General features: G+C 34.2%; 3 protein-coding genes across 3 annotated transcripts; 2 read left to right on the forward strand and 1 right to left on the reverse strand.

Moving 5' to 3' along the window:
• The first annotated feature begins 3,870 nt into the window (after positions 1 to 3,870).
• On the forward strand, positions 3,871 to 7,620 carry LOC125833023 (isopentenyl-diphosphate Delta-isomerase I-like). Its single transcript, XM_049512186.1, has 6 exons — positions 3,871 to 4,188; positions 4,503 to 4,558; positions 5,148 to 5,239; positions 6,523 to 6,625; positions 6,701 to 6,838; positions 7,058 to 7,620. Exons 1-6 carry the CDS (start codon positions 3,935 to 3,937, stop codon positions 7,309 to 7,311), a joined length of 897 nt encoding a protein of 298 aa, XP_049368143.1. The 5' UTR covers positions 3,871 to 3,934; the 3' UTR covers positions 7,312 to 7,620.
• Positions 7,621 to 10,994: 3,374 nt separating this feature from the next.
• Positions 10,995 to 12,774, reverse strand: LOC125833028 (seipin-1). Its single transcript, XM_049512191.1, is given in 3 exon segments — positions 10,995 to 11,308; positions 11,311 to 11,638; positions 12,160 to 12,774. Coding segments are annotated over 3 exon segments (1,257 nt in total).
• Positions 12,775 to 13,905: 1,131 nt separating this feature from the next.
• On the forward strand, positions 13,906 to 20,027 carry LOC125833022 (pentatricopeptide repeat-containing protein At4g18975, chloroplastic). The gene is made up of 2 exons (XM_049512185.1): positions 13,906 to 14,034; positions 18,798 to 20,027. Exon 2 carries the CDS (start codon positions 18,805 to 18,807, stop codon positions 19,648 to 19,650), a length of 846 nt encoding a protein of 281 aa, XP_049368142.1. The 5' UTR covers positions 13,906 to 14,034; positions 18,798 to 18,804; the 3' UTR covers positions 19,651 to 20,027.
• The last annotated feature ends 8 nt before the right edge of the window (positions 20,028 to 20,035 follow it).

Below are 20,035 nucleotides of genomic sequence, written 5' to 3' on the forward strand. Positions count from 1 at the left end.
TGTCTAAGACCACACATTTAAAAAATCTTCCTTTTTCCCATCAATTTTATAACAAATTAAATGGTGTCATATAAATTAAAATGGAAGAATATTAATAATATTCAAAGACTTTTTTTTGTTAACAATTCTTTTTGGCTAATTGTCATTAATCAATATTGAAGAGAAGACATGTTAGCCAAATAGTACTACTAATGAGAAATTTGTAAGACACCTAGAAAAAAAATTATAATATATTTTTAGCTAACGTTTGACAATAAATTTTCTAATAACTGCAATATAGAATCCAATAGTAAAACAAAAGGGGACTCAAATTTCATACACCGCAAATTGAGCGTGTGGTATTCGAAGTTGGACGTGGGGCTCAAGTGGCTTGCTAGAAAAGTATTCAAAGCACTTGTAAAACATGGAATTTTAGAAAATATTCCCAACTAAAAGCGCAGACATGTCGATGACCTGCTTTCTTAGTCATTTCTACATAACATTAACAAAGAAGTATTGAAAATATTTCTGAACTTAGTACAAATTATTAGGTTCATTCTCGTTCTATTGACAGTCTTAAAAATATTTTTCTAATTGACTAACTAAACTTATATACACTCCTGATATACACCTGATCTGTCACATTATATAGCAAGTGACATCAAACTCTTGTAGGAACATGAGTCTCTTAATAAATAATCGAGAGATGTGTTAAAAACACTCATAAACTAGAGAGAAATTAGGGGTGTATTTTACTCACGTTGCAAGACCGGAGGTGTATTTTAGTTCAATTAGTCAAGTAAAATGGTATTTTTAAGGCGGTCAATAATTTGAAAATGAAAATAATAATTCACATCAAATTTAAGACTATTTCCAATACTTCTCTCAACATTAATTATAAATTTCATTTTTCGTTTAAACTTAATTTCTTTGATGAAAAAGAACAAGCATGTCTATTGCTACATGCCAGACAAGTTACGTGCTATGATTGATACACTTCTTTTAATTATTTATGTCATATATTATCTATTTTCTAAATCTCCTACTAATGTTTTAATTCTTCTCTTTTTGATGAAGCCATACAAAAAGTAATTTGGTTTCAATTTTCATGAGGGAATTATTTGTTGTAGACAACTAACTAAATTTTGTTAACAGAAGCAACTTCTTCAAAGTTCAAAATCACACAAAAACTCACATTCATTGGTGGTGACAAGGAAATTCAAAAAATACTAAATTTAATTTTCTTATTTATTACAGGAGATTTAGAGGGGATTTGACTTGGCTTAAAAAGTTTTTAAAGTAGTTTTCAGCTCTCAAGAATGTTTGGATATTCTAAAAATGACTTTAAGAAATTAAAGTTAAAAGTTAAAAATAAATACTTCTCTAGTTTTCAGTTTTTAACTAAAAGTTACTAAAGTTTGACTTTTAAAAACTATGTACTTTTTAAAGTTAAGTCAAACGGGCGCTAAAGGGTATTTGAATTGACTTATTTTATGTGTTTTTGACTTTCAAACACTTTTTAATTTTAAGCACTTTACTTTAGACTTAAAAAGTAAAAAAAAAAAGAGTCAAAAGTAAAAAATAGAGAGCTACCTGCTTTTAACTTTAATACACTTAAAAAAAAACTCATTCAAACACCTTCTTAATAAATCAGATATAGTACTGTTTTTTAACCTACGATATGTTCATCAAGAAGTACGAAGGCCTATTGCGGGTGTTAAAAATGTACGAAGCTTATTTAGGATATTCAATTTTAAATATCGATGGATAAAAATTGGCTTTATATTTATTTATTTATCCCCAAAAGTTCCACCATATCGTGGGGTTAGGTTTGCCCAACCTAATGTATAGATTTTAAAAAATCAAGAGGAAATATGTGGTTATCCATCTTATCACAATACAAATTAAACACAACATGTTTAATTAACACACACAAGAGATTATTATTTGTATTTTAAAAATAAATATAGGATGGATATAATACTAAATTAATAGTCAAGTTAAATGATCACTCCACTAATATTTTATTATACTCTATATGTTCATTTTTATTTATTACTGTATTAAAAAATAGTTGGTCAACAATACTTGTTCATTTTGAAAAATCAAAAGATAATTTATCATTTTGTGTCTATTTTATCCTTAGTATTAAATACTACTCCCTCCTTCTCTTATTAGTTGATCATTTTTCATTTTGTACGGTGCTTAAGAAATCATAAATAAAATAATAATTTTACTAATTTACCTTTTAAAAAACTTCTTGGAAATTTTACAAACAAATGTGAACACATTAAAAATGAATTAGTTGCAAGGGTAATATAAAAAAAAGTTAATTAATACTTTCTTGATTTAGTAAGGTGCAGAACTAATATGAGACAACTATTTTTAGATGATACACTTATGATACATTTACAATTCATGCACAATATATTTTTTTATACATATTGCAAACATCACTATTTTTCTTAGTAATACAAGTCAAAATAGTTTATAGGACACCTATAATACATGTTTTATTCATGAACAATACATTTATAATAGATATTGAAGACATCAATTATTTCTTAACGATACTAACTAGAATAATTTATAATACACTTAGGGGTCGTTTGGTAGAGTGTATAAGAATAATGTTGAATATGATGTATTAGTAATACATGCATTAGTAATGCAAGCATTAGTAATGCTTGCATTATTTCTTATACATTGTTTGGTTTGATGTATTGGAAATAGCAAGCCTTGTATAAAGACTATTAAAAAAATATTTGTTTACAAAAATACCCCCACATTCTTTTACAAAAATAATAATAATAATAATAATAATAATTATAATAATAATAATTATAATAATTATAATAATAATTATAATTATAATTATAATTATAATAATTATAATTATAATTATAATAATAATAATTATAATTATAATTATAGTTATAATAATAATAATAATTATTATAATAATAATAATAATAATAATAATTATTATTATTAATAATAATAATAGAGGGTAGTTTTGTCATTAGTTAATCTAATGCATGCATTAAAACCATTGTATTGCTAATACCTAGAAATCCATGGTATTAGCAATACACACTTTAATACACAATAGAATGTATAACTAATGCAAGCATTAGTTATACATAGGTTGGAAAAGAGTGCCAAACAAGGTACTAGTAATACACAGTGCTAATGCATGCGTTATTTTTCCTAATACACTCTACCAAACGACCCCTTATAATATAAGGATCTAACATTTTTAATACAAATTGCAGACATCATTCAAATTTTAATACAATCTTCAAATATTGATATCTTCATATTTTTAAATCCCCATATATTCAAACCTTCAAATCTTTATATATTCTTCAAACCTTCATATCTTCATACATATACGTATTTTTACATGTTTAGTTGATCAACTTTTTTTTCTTAAAAAAACCAAACTTCTTAAAATAAAAAAAATGACTTCCTTAATCAAAGTAGGTAAAACAAATTAAATACTCCTAAGTAACATCCCAAGTTTATTATCTCTTCCCAACCCACCAGACACCCCCAACTCCCCTCCCTTGACCATCCCAACCCCACCATTCCCGAACCACCACTCTCCACTCCATTCCGTCTACCTAATATTTGCTAAATTATATATAAATCATCTTGGGATAATATTTTTTGTTTTCAAAACATTTTCCTTTCATACACCAGACTCATCTTCACCGTTGCTTCTAGCCCCATTTCCGTTACCACACAAACTCACATTCCATAATATTTATCTAGATTATATATAAATATTTTTAATTACATACCAAAAATAAAATAAAATAAAATAATAATCAACTTAATAGTATTTTATTGTAAAACATTATGTGCCTAGAGGGGTTGGTATTTTGTTGAGAAGAAGAAAATCCCCAAAAAAAAGTTAAATATATATAAGAGGAGAAGCAGAAGAAAAGGAATGAGAGGAATTGATGGGAACAAGCAGATGTCGCTGACTACTGCTTCACCTTCTTTACAATTCTTGCGGAGGTTCATCGCCTCCCCTATAACTTCTCCTTCTTCACTCCGGCTACCAAAATCTTCTCTTCTTCCTAATACCCTACCTGTTTCCTCTCTCCGTTGCCGTTTCCGGTGCAATTCCGCCGCCCCTACTACAACTATGGCTGATGCTAATATGGACGCCGTACAGCGCCGTCTCATGTTTGAAGACGAGTTTGTTCTCTTTTACCTATCCCTCATTTCTTTATTTATTGTTGCCTACACCTATTTATGTTCAATTGAGCTGCAATTAAAATGGTTTGGATTTTTTTTTTTTTTTGAGTTAACCGTATTCAATATCATTTCTAAATTGCTCAAAATTGAGATCAATTTGTTTTCCAGATGCAAGATAGGTTAATGTGGTAAATGAATCACAGTTTATGAATATTTTTATTAAATTCCAGATAGTTATGAGTGAATTTATGTTGCAACAATTTTCCAGCCCATTTGCCAAGTTTAACACCTTTTCTTTGTTTTGACTCTTTCAGGTGTATTTTGGTGGATGAGAATGACCATGTTCTTGGTCATGACACCAAGTATAATTGTAAGTTGAGTTGCCTCTTTTAAAATATTCCCATCTGCATATCTTCTAGTGTATTTGCCTGACTGGCTATATTTCATTTTGATGTTTCTGTGGTTTGATCTTAACAAAATGGATTAAAAGCAAAGAGCTTGGGAGTACACAGATAATTAAATTACTTAGAGAGTGAAAATGTCCAGTAACAATGTAGTTTTATCTTCCCGAAAATCTGTAAGCTACACAGTAACTAGCCCTACCTCTGATATTGGATAAGAATCCTGGATGAAGCCCTTATATATGATGATGTTGTTGGTTATAAAACAAACTGATGATATTGTCCCTCATCTGAATCAGACAATTGATATTTGGCATGTTATCGTGTATAGTGAACTTTTTATGTCTTTTATGGTGCAGCTGAACCACAATCTTCTTATAATTTTCTTTTTGTATATGATCTCTTGATGTATCTGAGAGACTGGGATTGCCCCTTTTTTTTTTTTTTATCTGGTTTTCCTAATTTGTTTTTTTGGCTAGGTGCATTTGACAAGAGTGTTGTTCTCCACTTGTCACCACATGGTTGTCAAATATAACAACTAATAATCCATAATTGCAGGTCATTTAATGGAAAAGATTGAAGCCGAAAATTTGCTGCATAGAGCTTTCAGTGTATTTCTATTTAACTCAAAATATGAATTACTTCTTCAGGTATGTGGTACTGATTAAGACCGAAGCAATGTAATGGGTGTGAAATTCTCCTTTTGATTCTTTTCCTTTCAACTTTTGAGAAGTTGTGATGAGTTAATGACAAGATGGCAAGTAGAAGCAGAATGCTCGGACTCTTCAATTTCGGTGCCGCACCTGTGTCAAATTTTCCAAAAATTCACTACTTTTGATGAAATCCAACACACACCTTATGACATTTATTAGGAGTCCGAGCAACATAACTTAGACTAAAGGGGTGGGTATTGCTTAGTATTATGAGATAGTATATCCATATATTGATGTGGCTAGCAAAAAGTAATTGGCTGGTAAATGCAACTCATCGAATGGTTTTGTTCTGTAGAGTAAAATAGTGTCCAGTATGATTCCATCTTTGTATTTAGATGACCTATCAAACTAATTGACTTGTATAATAAGCTGCTGTTTATGTTAGATGTATCTTAGCCTCTTAGGTTGGATGTCATTTTTAATTCCATGTAGGGTTGGCAATATGGCGGGGCAAAGCGGGGCGGGGCAGGGGAGGGAAATAGTTAGGGCAGGGCAGGGTAGGGTAGGGTAGACAAAAACTCAATCTGTGAAATAATTTTATAGGGCAGGGCAGGTAACGGGTCAAAAATTTTCAAACCATAAAATAAAGTGAACAATTTTTTCTTCAACTTTAGAAGCCAATCTGTTGTCTGTATACTCATATGTTTACTTTCCTGCAAGAAGAAATGAGCCATAAAATACTTTGACTCTTCAAATACAATAATTAATGTAAAGTGTGCCCAGTAACATGATTAAAAGAACCGTAGATGAATGCTTTAGTTCTTATTCTTAGTTCCCATTGCCGTTACTATTTTCTTTACCACTGAGTACTAGTTGTTGTTTTTTAAAGCAATTTTTGGCCTGTGGCTAGTGGCTATTTTATTACACCGAGTGCTAATCGATATTCTAATCTTAATTTAATTTAATATGAAAAAATCAAATAAGAATCTAGTTGCAACTTTGTAATAAAAAAAACCCAAAATAACAATAGTAAAATAAGGGGGAAAACATAGGAAACTTATGTCAAATTAGACTACAAAAAAAATAATTAGAAAACTTACTGTCCTTACGGGTCAGGGCAGATCTTAGCGGGGCAGGGAAATTTTTTGGGAAAATGTTAAACAGGGCAGGGTAGGCGGGTCAAGGCTTCCCCTATCCTGCCCCACCCTAACCCACCCTATTGCCATCCCTAACTCCATGAAGATTAAGTCTCTTAATATGTTGTCTTATTCTATGTACAGCAACGATCAGCAACAAAGGTGACCTTTCCTTTGGTATGGACCAACACTTGCTGCAGCCATCCACTCTACCGAGAGTCTGAACTTATTGAGGAGAATGCTCTTGGTATATTTTCTGCTTTGCTGAAACGTTAATTTTGACCACATTTTCTTCTTCACCTCACCCTATATCAACTGCCAGGGGTACGAAATGCTGCACAAAGGAAGCTTCTCGATGAATTGGGTATTCCAGCTGAAGATGTCCCAGTTGACGAGTTCACCCCATTGGGTCGTATACTTTATAAAGCTCCATCTGATGGGAAGTGGGGAGAGCACGAACGTAATAATTCAATCTTTCTTATTTTTATCTTACCATTCTATCCTGTTTACTGGTTCAGTAGTTGCCTCAATTTCGTAGCTAACAAACACTTGCCACTTGCTTTTGATCTCACTGAGAGCATTGATGGTGTTTTGACATCAACTGTTTACTTGTGCAATTAACATTTCTAATTGTGTAGTTACATTATAACTGGAAACTGACCCTAGTCTACTGTTGCAGTTGATTATCTACTATTCATGGTCCGTGAAGTTAACATGAAACCGAACCCAGATGAAGTTGCTGAGGTTAAGTACGTGAACAGAGAACAACTGAAAGAACTTTTGAGGAAAGCAGATGCAGGTGAGGAAGGTCTGAAGCTATCCCCTTGGTTCAGACTTGTCGTTGACAATTTCTTGTTCAAGTGGTGGGATCATCTTGAGAAAGGAACTCTCAAGGAAGTCATTGATATGAAAACCATCCACAAATTGACTTAATGGAGCTGCGTTGCAATCTGGTTGTACCATCATAGTTTGTCCCTTTAAACTAATAACTTCAGTTGTGATAGCGTCCTTCTGCATTTAGGTTTGTTGTTTCTGGTAGAGAAGTTGGAAGGAGGTGTTTTGTCAACTGATTGCAGCATAGCTGTGGCTTTCTATTTGAAACTCAATAAGATGATCACTTGTTTGCTACATGTAATTTGTTTTGTGGTCTTTAAATTACTTTAGTACTGTATAGTCGTAATTTGTGTCCTTTTGGCTTTTATGCGAATTTGGTATAAGGTAAAAACACATCCATTGAGCCATTTTTGGCAAGATAGTTATTCAAAGGGATAGCTTTTCCCAAACAATTGTAAGTGGGGGTTGAGAGATGTCACGCCCCAAACTTGGGGAGGCGTGACAGGTACCCACTGCCTTGTCTGACTGAGTGAACCTAATATAAACCTTATAATTTGAAACCACAGACGTTTGGGCAGGCAAGGCTGCCATGTAGCGTATGCTCGAATGATAGAATAAACTGAACAAACAGACAAGGTCTCAATATAGGATAACCTGCACGAAAATCAGCCCAACACATGTATATACATAAGGTCGATGAAGGCAAATCAGAGACATCAGTAAACAGCAAGGCCGACAGTGCCGCACAAAACATAGGTGGTTGGGACAGGGCCAGACCAACCCATCAGCTACAACCAGTAGGGAAACCTTCAGAGAGTGTTTAGGACGTTTTTGGTTCTGATTTGAACGAGAGGGATGAATTCAAACAAAGTGAAAATGATGCATATATGATCTGAAAATTTCCACCGACCTAGGGGCCCACGTCTTCCTAACTGCTTACACAGTTTCACAAAAATGTTAATATCACTCTACTTAGACATGGTATCGTTCGATAAACGGTTTAATGAATTAGAAACTATACTGTTAGTACCCTTTTAGTCTACCAACAATTTTATGCATGAAAATTAAATCAGTTGCTATTAATTATGTTTTTCTATTTTCTCTGTAATAGGTCCTCTATAACAGTGTTTTCTCTGTAGCGGTTGTTTTCTGTGTAGTAGTTATTAGTAGTAAGGAGGTTATTCCACCACTTTCTCATTTCAGTAGTAGTAGAAAGTTATTTCCTTGTTATTAGGTGGGTGGTTAATCACCAATGTTGTATTTAAGTTATTGAATTCAATAGAAAGGTGAGCAGAAAATTAGTCAAGTTTTTGAGTACTTCAAACTCAAGAGATTGCAGGTTCTCTCTTAATGAACTAGTACCATAGGTAAAAAAAAGAAAACTTCAGATTTTATCTTGCAGCGTCCCGTAACTAGATCCATAACAGGGGACCATAACAACTTGGTATCAGAAACGAGGGTTATGGGAGACCAAATTCAACTAGCACAATTAGTGAATTTGTCCCAAGAAGAACGTGCAACCAATTTAGCCAGACATGAAGCAACAAATGCTCGCTTGGATGCACTCACACAGGATTTAGTAAATTCTAAGGTCGATTTTGATTCAACTGAACATATCAGTCAGAATCGCAGTTGGAAGGGTAAAGTATAGGTGGAAGTTTCATCATTCCTCGACATACAAAACTGAATTTCCACGATTTAATGGTCAAGAGGACCCTTTGGGATGGTTGAACTGGTGTGAACACTTCTTTTGACACCAACAAACTCTGAAAGAAGAAAAGGTTGGACTTGGTTCTTTTCATTTGGAGGGCAATGCACAACTTTGGTTTCTTCAATTAGAGACAGATCTGCCTTAACTGTCTTGGGATGACTTCAAATGTCATTGTAACCTTCGTTTTGGGCCACCAATCAGAAGTCAGAAATTGGGAGAATTGGCTAAGCTACGCCAGATCAAGTCTGTGGCAGATTACCAAGAAACATTTGAGCAATTAATTTCGCGGGCTGGTACACTTATGTTGTCACAAAAAATTGAACTTTATATTAGCGGTCTTACTGATTATATAGCAATTGAGGTTGAGTTGCATAATCCTCCAGATTTGGCTACGGCGATGAGTTTATCCCGACTTTATGAATGCAAGGAATAACCCATTTGTTCGCAATTGTTAGATGTTTGCAAATCAAAGACAACAAACTTCTCACCTTAACAACATGTTAGATTTGTGAAGAAACTGACAAGATCTGAAATGGAGGAAAGATGACTTAAGGGACTTTGTTTCAATTGTGATGAACCATTCACTCGAGGTCATCAGTGCAAGAAGTTATTCTGGATTGATTTCATTAACAATGAAGAAGAATTACTTTCCACACTTAGCGCTTGAGGACATTTGCAATTTGAAGGAGGGGAGTAATGTTAGTACCCTTTTAGTCTACCAACAGTTTTATGCATGCAAATTAAATCAGTAGCTATTCATTATGTTTTTCTGTTTTCTCTGTAATAGGTCCTCTGTAACAATGTTTTCTCTGTAGCAGTTGTTTTCTGTGTAGTAGTTATTAGTAGTAAGGAGGTTATTCCACTTTCTCATTTCAGTAGTAGTAGAAAGTTATTTCCTTGTTATTAGGTGGGTGGTTAATCACCAATGTTGTATTTAAGTTATTGAATTCAATAGAAAGATGAGCAGAAAATTAGTCAAGTTTTTGAGTACTTCAAACTCAAGAGATTGCAGGTTCTCTCTTAATGAACTAGTACCATAGGTAAAAAAAAGAAAACTTCAGATTTTATCTTGCAGCGTCCCGTAACTAGATCCATAACAGGGGACCATAACATATACCGTAGACCTAATTTGGTAGGTGGATCACCCCATAACTCCAAGTAGATTGAGAAAAAAGCTCCATGACATCTACCCAATTTCAAAGAGAACTTATGAAAGTAACTTGCGAGAAACACTCCAAGTAGATTGAGAGAAAAGCTCCATGACATCTACCCAATTTCAAAGAGAACTTTGAACTCAACTTGCTTGACTACAAAAGTTAACATACAAATTGTAGTATTCAAATATGAACATGTTCGATTAAACTCGTAAGTCGAAACACTCCAAACGCACTGTGTACAAGATAAATATTAGAGTGATAAATTTCTATTATGCACGGAGCAGATTGCAGCGAGAAGTTCCTTTTTTATGTTCGCATAGTTTTGACTTTTGATGATGTTTGTTTGAACAATTGATTGGTATTTTGCTTTTCTTTCATCTGATTAGTATTCTCTTCACTGATCGCAAATGTGTGTAAATTTACCTGAAATTTGTTATTGTAGGATTGTTTGTTTCAAGATGTTATCTATCTATAAAAGAAGGTCAACGGAATACTCAAATCGCACTCACTTACACCAGAGAGAAAGTGCCGCCATACATTTCGCTTCGCCTTACAAGGAGGAGAAGAGCAGTTATGTAATTACATTGCTTCAACTAATCTAACTCGACATGAGCACCATCGAATATGCAGTTTGTATGTCCGAATTCATGGTGGTTTTACCTCATGTTAATTGCAAGAGTTTTTGCAACCTTCAGTGTGCAACTATTTCGATTACATTCTCCTGATTGACATTGTAAATTTGTCTGTCTACAGGAAACCTCAACTCCTGTGGTTTGGTCGCTTGAACAGAACAAGATTCAGATATTTATGCTAAAAAACTAGGAAAACAAACGCTTAACTACTGAAACAGCACTGTCTTGGCCAAAAACCTATACAAACCAATCTATCATTGGTTTTTCACTTCTAAAAACACTTCACTCGCTTGAATCCGCTGTGTCTTCCCTAGTTATGGAAATGCTTGACGCAGAATCATCCGCGAGCTCTGGTGACACACTTTGTTGAAGCATCGCCTTCCTCTTTCTTCTGCTTTGCCGCCATCTTCTGACTGATTCTGACACATCACTTTCTTCTCGACCTTTCTCTTGTGGTTCTTCCGGTGCTTCTACTGTTAAATTCACATCAGCACTAGTCATGAAGCTTGTCACAATCACTGGAAACACGAGCGGTCTGCACCAGTTGAGGAGAACAACTAGCAGAGTGGCATACATGTACATTGAAGTCCAGACAAAAATGTCCATTTCCACTTGTAAACCAAGTTTTTATACCAAGGAGGCTGAGATTTCAATATGATCTGTGACTGATAAAGTTGGGGCAGGCCGAAAGTTCCGGCTCGAGGTATCATAGTTATTCTGATTGCTTCTGTCCTTGGAAGACCTTCCTTATGCTTTAACATCGGAACAACAATCGTTTGCGTTTCAGCAGTAAGCCCAAGTACTAGGGGCACACTCATTATAAATTCGCGCATCAGACGGATTGGCAGACTTCTGAATCGCAACATACACGGATGACTTGATGTCGCCATTACCAACCCCTCTTTTGATAATGCTTCTGCAACCAACTGATAAAAAGAAGCTATGAATACCTAAAGTAATGTTAGCTTTTTTTTTCTTCATTCTATTTACCTGTTATTAGCCCATAGATAAGAAAGCATAATACATAAGCAAACACTTAAACTTGGTATCAACTAACAAGCAAGCACTCCCACTTTGCACATCTAAACACTACCTAAACACCTCCAAAATTTATGTGTCAGGTTAGAGTCGTCCACGAGAAAACTAGTGGAAACAAATTGGAGTGGAGTATTTAGTTGTCAGTTGAGACCAAGTTGCCTCGTCTCCCTGGTGGAGAATGAACACTCCCAACTTACATAATAACTACCAAAACACCTCCAAAATTTATGTGTCTCATCCTCATCATCCACAAGAAACAAGTGGGGACAAGTTGGGAGGACCAATTTGAGGTGTCTACACATGCACTTTCAAAGTTGGAGTGTTTACTTGCTGGCTGAGATCTTTTAAGGGTTTAGGTAAAACACATATTTGAAGCAATCTATATATATATATAGAGAGAGAAATGTACCTGGAAAACACCAATGTCTCTATTGAAATCAGATTCAGGCATAAGTAGAAACAAAGAAACATACATTGTATGCCCAACAGGCACACCAATATCATTCTTATAACTATAATCTCCACCAAAAGAGAAAACAGCCTTTGGATTCACATCTGCATAGTCAAAATACAACTGTTCTCTCAAAACCACAGGCTCTTCCATCCACATCCTAACCAACCCAAATCCCAAAATCCCAGACACAATCAACAAAGTTATCAAAACTATAGCAACATATGCAGCTCCAAGAATTCCAACCCCAAATTTCTTTAGCAGCAGAGTAACTCCATTAAGTAACTTTGAAGGAACTGTAGCTACAACATGTACAGCTACAGAGACCTTCTTTTCAGTTTCTTCTTCTTCAAAAATATTAGCAAAAGAGAGGATGTAGAAAATAGGGGAAACTATTGAAATTAAGATAGTTGTGATGATTTCTACTTGTAAAGATAACATTTTTATGAACCAATTTGATGATGAGTTTTGAACTGATAAATTGTTGTTCTTTAGTAGTTCATCTTCATTGTCATCAACATATTCTTCTTCTTGTTGCTCATCAAATTCATCATTTTCTTCCATGGAAATCATCACTTGTTTGATGGAAATTTCATCAATGTCACTTGGGTTTTCTTCAGTTTTTTGTTTTTTTTTTGCGTGACAGAGTTTGTGCAACAAAGTCCTGCACAAAGTCCAGATGTGAAGTGCACAGGTGAGAGAAGTGGCACCGAGCTTAGCTCAAGAGTTGACACGTGTTCTAGGAAAAATGCCTGTTTTATTGGCTCCGTCTCAAATTACGTGACATCTTTTGAATATTGCGATTCAAACAAGTTTATTTTTGACGATTATATACCCGTTGAAATATTTTAAATAGTCAATTATTTTGATTTAACGTTATAGTGTGATAAATTTTCAATCAAACTTAAATCATTTAGTTCTCAAAAAATAAAAAGTGTCATATAAATTGAGACCGAAAACTATTATATATATCCAAATGTTATTTCAAATTTAAGTTCTACCTTAGTTTTTATTTTATAATTTATTTTTAGTCTATTTAAAAAAATCAATTTTTAATTTTAATTTTTTTTCCTAACATATTTAAAATTACAAAATTTAAAAATATTTTAATATATTTTATTTAATATCATAAAATTCAGAAATTTTCTTTATGTATTTAAATTCCATATCAAATCAACAATAAAATTTAAGTGAAGTAAAGGAATTATGTATATTAAGTATTGGATGATTACATGTACATACAAAATATTTTATATGAATAAAAAACTCAAATATTAATAATTAAAGAAGTTAAAAAAATATGTGTAAAAATATGCTATATACCGCTAAATGAATTTTTAAAAATTTAAAATTAAATTTTTATTCCAACCAATTTTATAAAGATAGAAATATATATGAAGTGAAGCATTTCGTAAGAAAATCAGCTCTAAATTACAAAGGCACAATACATAATGTCCTTTGACTTGATTTTATTTCATATTTATGCTTTTCAATTTTTTGTGTGTATAAATAGATATTTAAGTTTGTATAAAAATATATAAATAGACATACACGTTCTATGTGGTATGATAATTTAGTTATATATGATGTCCTACGTATATTATACCACATATAATTTATATGTCTACTTGCTCAACTTTATAAAAATTAAAATATCTATTTGTACACAGTTAAGAAAAAACACATAAATATAAAATGAAATCAAAGTTACAGATTACAATGTTGCCGCACTTTTCCTTTCTTTATTAACTTGCTTTCTTGACACCACACCACACCACAGCACGCAACACCTCCGGTCACTTCAGTCCACTGCCGGTTGCCGGCGATCATCTGGTACTGTTTTATCTCTCTTCTTCTCTCTCCTTCCTGTTTTCTCTCTTGCACTTTCCCTTCTGTCTCGCAACATCCCTGACCCCTGTGAATTGAAATTGTTTTGCGATTAATAGAGAAGATTGTGGTTCATGTTCTCATATTTGTGTCGTTGATACCTGAACTATAATTCCCACGTAATTGGGAGGGGCCACCGCGTTGTTAGTATTGGTTGCGATATACTTAACTGTATTATGCAGGTAAGGTGTTTGACGAATTGTTTGAGTGATAAGTTCAGTCGTTAGTGAAGTCCGAGTAACCAAGATACACGAGGGGTTGATTATAAGCAAGTGTTGGGTGGTTTTGGGTTGGTCCTCAAAATGAAAATTTTCCACAATTCAGATAAGCAGTCTTTTGGCATTGTATTGAATGTCTGTCATCTTAAAAATGAAAATGTGACCGTCTGTGGCGACTATTTTGTTTTTGAAGAGGAGGTTAATCACATTGTGTGACTGCTATCTTGTGTTGGGTTTAAATAAGGTGTGAAGGACAAATGTGGGGAACTAAGTGAGGGGAAAATGAAAAGTCATTTCTCACTCATAAGTAGAAGAGAGGAAAAGTTTTGTGCTTATATTTAAAAAACACATTCTAATTTTTTCTTTTGGAGAGGAGGTTAATCACATTGTGTGACTGCTATCTTGTGTTAGGTTTAAATAAAGGGTGAATGGGAAATGTGGGGAACTAAGTGAGGGGAAAAATGAAAAATAATTTCTCACTCATCGGCAGAAGAGAGGAAAAGTTTTGTGCTTATATTAGAAACCACATTCTAATTTTGTTTTTGGAGAAGAGGTTGATCACATTGTGTGACCGCTATCTTGTGTTGGGTTTAAATAAGGTGTGAATGGGAAATGTGGGGAACTAAATGAGGGGAAAATGAAAAGTCATTTCTAGGAAAAGTTTTGTGCTTATATTAGAAAACACATTCTTTGGCTCTTAAGGGTTAAGTAGAGGGTTCCCCTAGCACCGTCATCATCAACTTCAGTTTTGACAAATGATGTGATTAATTAATTAATTTGCGAATAGACATTTCCTTTCCCAAAAGACACCATGCCTTTTCTAAAATGACGAGTCTGTTCTAAACATGTGAGTTCAAACCCATCATTGACTATAAATAGAGAGATTTCCTATCAGTTTTCATTATTGACTTTTCTCCTTCTTTTGCATACATTTTCTTACAAACAAAGTAGAGTTTGTGTGATTTCGTTGCTGACTTTTGAATTCGCTTAAGTTTTTGAAGTGTGAGGTACCGCTACTTCTTTAATATGTATATTCGTTTTATCCTGGGAGGAAATAATCCACAACCTTGGGTACGGTGAGGCGATTAGATAGTAATAAGGTTCTTGGGTTTCGTTAAGCCACGGTTCTTTCCTCCAGAACATCTTTTATTTTTTAACCAGGTGTTTTCAGGAATTAATTAGTAGTTAGAAATAAATAAAAGGCTGAATGACCTGGGAGGTCCTTGTACTTGGCTCCGTTTGTAAGTTGGACCCTTATACTTGTGACTTTGTCAATTGGATCCTTAAACTCATTGAAACACACTATTTAAAACCCCTTTCTCATCTTATATGTTTACGTGTAATACACCTCGTTTACACGTGAAATTCCACGTCATTTTTAATGACACATAAGAAATTAAATGTTAAAAAAATAAAATAAAAAATAAAAGACTACTTGCATATTCTAGAGAGTTTTGAACATTATTTTCTCCATATTTGCTCTCAAATTGAGTATCAAATTGGTGGAATTCTTACCTATTTGACTTGAATTTCACACTCTAGGTTCACAAACACACACCCAACAAATCTCCGTTACAATTTTGAATTTATTTCATAAATTCACAAAACTCATTTATCATTCTTGAAGCTTTATCAATGAAGTTCTTCAATTTTTCAATACCCACTATCAACCTACACTAACTCATACAAAACTCGAAAAATAATTACAAAGTTGAGATTTTGAAGGTGAAAATATGGCAAAACGAAAAGAAGTAGAGGTGGTGTTGGCTTGTAGCAGAAGAAGAAACTTTTGAGAAAATATCGGGGGGGGGGGGGGGGGGTTGGGGTAGTGATGCGGGGCGCTAAGAAGAAGAACGGGATGGAAATGGTGGGCGGATCTAGAGATGAAAGGAAAAAAGTGGAATGGAAAAAAGAAATTTGGTTAGGTTTGGGGGCGAGGGCTAAAAGGTCTGAGCAAGATGACTTCTTCTTTTTTCTTTTTATTTTTCATATTTTTTTGAATTTTAATGTTTTGCGGGCTGAAAGGTCTGAAGAAGAAGACTTCTTCTTTTTTCTTTTTGTTTTGTTTTTCATTTTTTAATTTTTTTTTAAATATAAAATATTATACTATTTGCTTTAAAACGCGTGGAATCACGCAATATTCCAAGTTAGCAATATTGGTGCCACATATGTTTGGTCAATATTTAACATATTGTGTTTCAGTAAGTTTAAGGGTTCAATTGGCAAAGTCGAAAGTACAAGGGTCCAACTTACAAACAGAACCAAGTACAAGGGTCTTTTAGGTCATTCCGCCTAAATAAAAAGAAAAGCTTTGGTGTTGAATATCCCTCTCTAGCTATCTCGTGACTTGTTTGATACGAACATAGTTAGACTTTTGAGTATGAGTTAAATAAACTCCCCATGGTTTTTTGTGTAGACTCTTGAATTGAATTGAGTCATTGACAAAAATGATGTTGTTAGTGACTCTTAGGATCATGGTTTGACTCACTGCTCACTGATTGGTATTGTATTTATTTGCCTCAATTGTTCTTGTTGGGAGTTGGAATTGATTCGTCCTGAATAATTCATGTGTCATGTCAGGTGAGGTTTATTTGGAAAATTCATTTGCACACATTGTGGTCTAGAATTGTTTTTCGAGGTGAAATTTTGGGTATTACGTTGTTTAAGCAATGAAAAAGGGCCTTTATTGAATTGCTAGAGCCTAAATATACTTATCTTACATTATTTTTACCCTAGTCACCCCGTTTGAGCCTTTTATCCTTTTTGTTGGCATCCATTTTTTAACCCTTAACCTTTTGATATTTATTAATATGTCATTTTTATCCTATTCCCTAGAGCACTTTAAAAACTTGGATGAATGCACATAATTCCAAGTATGGAGGTGAGTGATTGAGTTTTAGGCTTGAGTAGAATAATCGAAGCTCGAAAAAAGAAGGCATTTTTGCTACATAAGAAGAACTAGTTGAAGTATTGGTGGTGCTTAAGGGAATTTTGAGTCACTTTTATCCATATTTTTCCTACCATGCTCCCCACATTACAACCCTATTCAAGTCCTAGTTGATCTTAGACTGAGTTTCCTACATTGTTACATTTGAATGTTTTGTGAGTGTGAGTGAATTCTTTCTATCTTTCATGTTCCTTGTAATACATTGGTTATATTGTGAGATTCTGAAAAAGAGATTGGTTATGTTGTGAGTGATTGCGACTTTCTTTTGATTGTTGGTGAGGGCACATGAGTTAGGAAGGAGAAAAGTTACTGAACTTCTTAATTAAGGGCACTTGAGCAAGTGAAAGGAGTTAATTCTTGAGGTTGAGATGTCAACTTGATTATTGTGGTAGTTTTAAAATCTTAGAAATTTTGATTTTAAAATATGGGGAAGTTTGTAATGATTCATATGCACGTAGACTAATTGTTGGTATCAACCAAAGTCGTTGGTATGTTCTAACCCTAATTGAAATTTTGGCTTGGTATGTTCTAACCCTAATTGAAATTTTGGCTTGGTTATCTTCGGAGTTTAAAGATGGATTGAACTTATTCTGTTATTGAGTTTGCCTTGCTCTAGGAAGAACAAAGGTTTAAGTGCGGGATGTTGATAGGTAATAATTAACAAACCCTATATATATCATATCATATACTCTCAAGATCAAAAAGAGAGTAGGAGACCTATTGAAATAGTTCACAGGAACTTCCTCCTCTAGCTTGAGTTGAATGTCATATAACTCTAACAACAGAGTCAGATCACTAATATTCTGTGTGGAGAGATTTTCTTGAATATGCAGAAACAGAGACAAGTAGCCCCATATAGATATCAAAAAAGGTATCAAGAACGTACAGCTTCTAGACAATGTTGATAAAGCACAAAATAGCAGCATTTATTCATATGGAAAGAAGGATGAGTGTCAATTAATTCAATCCTACCGCTCTGTCAACTGCAAAATCAGTTCTCCAATTGGTATAGAGTACAGAATTTAGTATTCATTCTCAATTACCCTACACACTTTAGATGACATATCAAAGTATTAATTGCCCATTTCCCAATAGTCTGACATTACTTACACTGCTCCCAGGGAAAGATATTAGCTAGCCCTTCTACCACATGTTCTTATTCCATGCTGATGGAATTCACCTGAGTCCCCCCTCTTCTCTGTTGGCTATAACTTGCAAGGTTCCAAGTGTTGGGTTCATAATGTACTGACACTTCAAAAAACGCCACTCTCCCAGTTGTAGTTTGGCGAATTATCTTCGGTATGGGTCAAAGTCCAACTTTCTGTGCATAGAAGTTGTGATTGCACTGTGATGTTTGCTTTTGAGTCTAGGTATTTACTAACAGCTAGACATTATCTTTTGTTATTTTGTCAATTTTCAAGTGTTGGAGCTTACTGTTTAAGATAACTGGTGCTTTACTGTTGTGGCAATGCAAATTATGTCCTGAAAATTTCTACTCTGATAATTCATGCATTGATACCTTGTTGTTTTTACATGAGTGCCAGGCTACATATGATGTCCAAATTAGCAATAATTACAAGACTGGCTAGACAAATCAGTCAACTTACAGTGAATAGAACTTCCATACTCACTTGCCGTTACAGTACAGATGTGCGACATTCAATCTCCAACAGGGGTGATGCGGAGACAGCGGGGTCCTTAGGTGATCGATTTGGCTATAAATCTCTCTCTTCCCTCGCAGGAAAACCCATTGGAGGCAACTCCAAGCCCCAAGTAGGAGAAAATGTCTCAAGGAAGGACAAGATTAGCTTTCTTGTAAATACACTTCTTGATCTAAAGGATAGTAAGGAAGCTGTATATGGTGCACTTGATGCTTGGGTTGCATGGGAGCGGAATTTCCCCATTGGATCCCTAAAGCAGGTATTGCTCAAACTAGAGAAAGAGCAACAATGGCATAGAATTGTTCAGGTTATTAAGTGGATGTTAAGCAAGGGTCAGGGAAATACAATGGGGACATATGAACAGTTAATTAAAGCACTGGATATGGATCACAGAGCAAAAGAGGCACATGAGTTTTGGAACAAGAAAATCGGTTCTGATCTGCATTCTGTGCCCTGGCGGTTATGTAGTCTTATGATTTCTGTATATTATCGTAATCATATGCTTGAGGATCTTATTAAGCTATTCAAAGGCTTAGAAGCATTTGATCGGAAACCTCCTGATAAGTCCATTGTACAGAAAGTAGCTGATACATATGAGGTGCAAGGCTATCTTGATCAGAAGGATCGCTTACTAGAGAAGTACAAAGACTTGTTTACAGAGACATGGAATGGAAGTCCAAAGGGATTGAGAGGATCTCGACCCCAAAGAAAAGAAAAACAGGCACAGGAAGATTAAGGGTTATATCAAATATGTTAGTATGCAGGTGTTCGATATCAGGTTTATCAATCTACTCAATATTTTTCAGAGATCTTATCTTGGTGCAGTTGAAAATTGTTTGTTACACTGCCAAGAATCAAGCAAACCCCTCTGCTGGGAGCCTGTGCGACCATGCATTTGCCCGGTGTAAGTTTAGTTGAAACTTTTAGATACTATTCAGATCAAACTGCTATGCTTTTATATAGTTTTAGCATGTTATGGTGCTTGTCTTTGGAGCTAGAAGATGCGATTGAAACATTTACGTAAACAAAAAACAAACAGAATGGTGTTCATGTTTTGAGATTGATGAAATTCCAGTTCTTGATTATACTAATAATTTATTTACTTTTTGCTCAGCCAAGTC

The sequence above is a fragment of the Solanum verrucosum genome, unplaced genomic scaffold, assembly GCF_900185275.1.
Source record: "Solanum verrucosum unplaced genomic scaffold, falcon-dt-bn FXZP01000070.1, whole genome shotgun sequence".
NCBI classification, from domain to species: Eukaryota; Viridiplantae; Streptophyta; class Magnoliopsida; order Solanales; family Solanaceae; genus Solanum; species Solanum verrucosum.

Bases quoted from the DNA above. Each gene is read 5' to 3' on its own strand.
- LOC125833023 (XM_049512186.1), top strand. From the start codon at position 3,935: ATGAGAGGAATTGATGGGAACAAGCAGATGTCGCTGACTACTGCTTCA. The intron at 4,559-5,147 runs GTAAGTTGAGTT...CCATAATTGCAG, and splicing joins TCATGACACCAAGTATAATT to GTCATTTAATGGAAAAGATT. The intron at 6,839-7,057 runs GTAATAATTCAA...CTACTGTTGCAG, and splicing joins GAAGTGGGGAGAGCACGAAC to TTGATTATCTACTATTCATG.
- LOC125833022 (XM_049512185.1), top strand. From the start codon at position 18,805: ATGATGTCCAAATTAGCAATAATTACAAGACTGGCTAGACAAATCAGT.